We start from the raw sequence: 1,064 nt of genomic DNA on the forward strand, positions 1-1,064 counted from the left end.
TAAGTGGCCCGACAGGCGTAACAAAATTTTTTCATCGCGGTAGCGCCGGTCATGTTCAGTATTACGTCAAAATGATTTTCGTTAAGGATCAAACGCATGGTACCCGACAGATCCGCACCGTGCTTTAAAACTTCACTACGACCGTCATATACGGGTTTCAATTTACGACCACCCAGTTCTTTAGATTCGTAGACCTCTATTGCTAAGCCTTGAGGATTAAAGAATTTTTGAAAAATCGCAAGTTCTCTCAGCCCCATACCTCGATTTTTGGGAGGTATTTCTACTCCGGCCTCTGTCATCAATTTCCGCGCAGCTTCAAGTTGTAATTTGTTATTTAGTCTGGAATGAGCTAGTCTACGAAATTCATTATGAAACAATCCTGCACGACTATCACTACGCTTATAATGCGCTAAGGCTACAACCAGAGCTCGAGGTAGACATAAATTATCATTATTGGTAATTATAACAATAGACTTTTTACTCAAAGTGAAACGCTCGTAGGAGTCCACAGTTACTCGGCCCTTACCAGTAATCATTTGAACTCTTTGAACTGTTATCATGAAGGACTCATCGATGGCAACATCGTGACCACTTTGAGCAACTTTTTCTACGAGCGACCAGAGATGCTCGAAATTACAATCTTGCGCAGGACGAAATGAAAGGCCTGCTGCTCGGTTTTAGGAAAATCCTGGAGAATTAAACGTTATTCCTACAAGATCTGAAGGTTCACCCTGATTTTCTATCATATGTCTGTGTAGATCCACAAAAGCTTCTCTCAATCAGCTCATAGGATTTACATCTTTTTCAGGAGCCTGAATTTTAAATGTTGTACACGTTCCGTCGAGTCTAAATCTTTGAACGTGTCTCGTTGACTGCTCTACGATTTTAACTCTACCTCCAGGTAACATAGAAGAATCTTCTGCGCCTCCACCTATCTGGTGTACTAACGTGGTGTCTTCACCGATGATGTCTTCACCGATGATGTCTTCCTGATCGATCCATAAGTTGTTCTCAGCGTTATTCATGATGTCATTATCATGATCAGCTTCTAGAAATCGTTTTAT

General features: G+C 41.3%; 1 protein-coding gene across 1 annotated transcript in view; it reads right to left on the reverse strand.

Annotated features, from left to right (window-relative positions):
• Window positions 1-673, reverse strand: part of LOC112494759 — a 2,488-nt gene extending 1,815 nt beyond the window's left edge. The window contains exon 1 of the mRNA XM_025087773.1: window positions 104-673. Coding sequence (XP_024943541.1) covers window positions 104-560 — 457 coding nt within the window. The 5' untranslated portion in view covers window positions 561-673. The remainder of the gene's footprint in view (window positions 1-103) is intronic.
• Window positions 674-1,064: the final 391 nt, after the last annotated feature.

The sequence above is a fragment of the Cephus cinctus genome, unplaced genomic scaffold (genome assembly GCF_000341935.2).
Source record: "Cephus cinctus unplaced genomic scaffold, Ccin1 Ccin1_scaffold0760, whole genome shotgun sequence".
NCBI lineage: Eukaryota > Metazoa > Arthropoda > Insecta > Hymenoptera > Cephidae > Cephus > Cephus cinctus.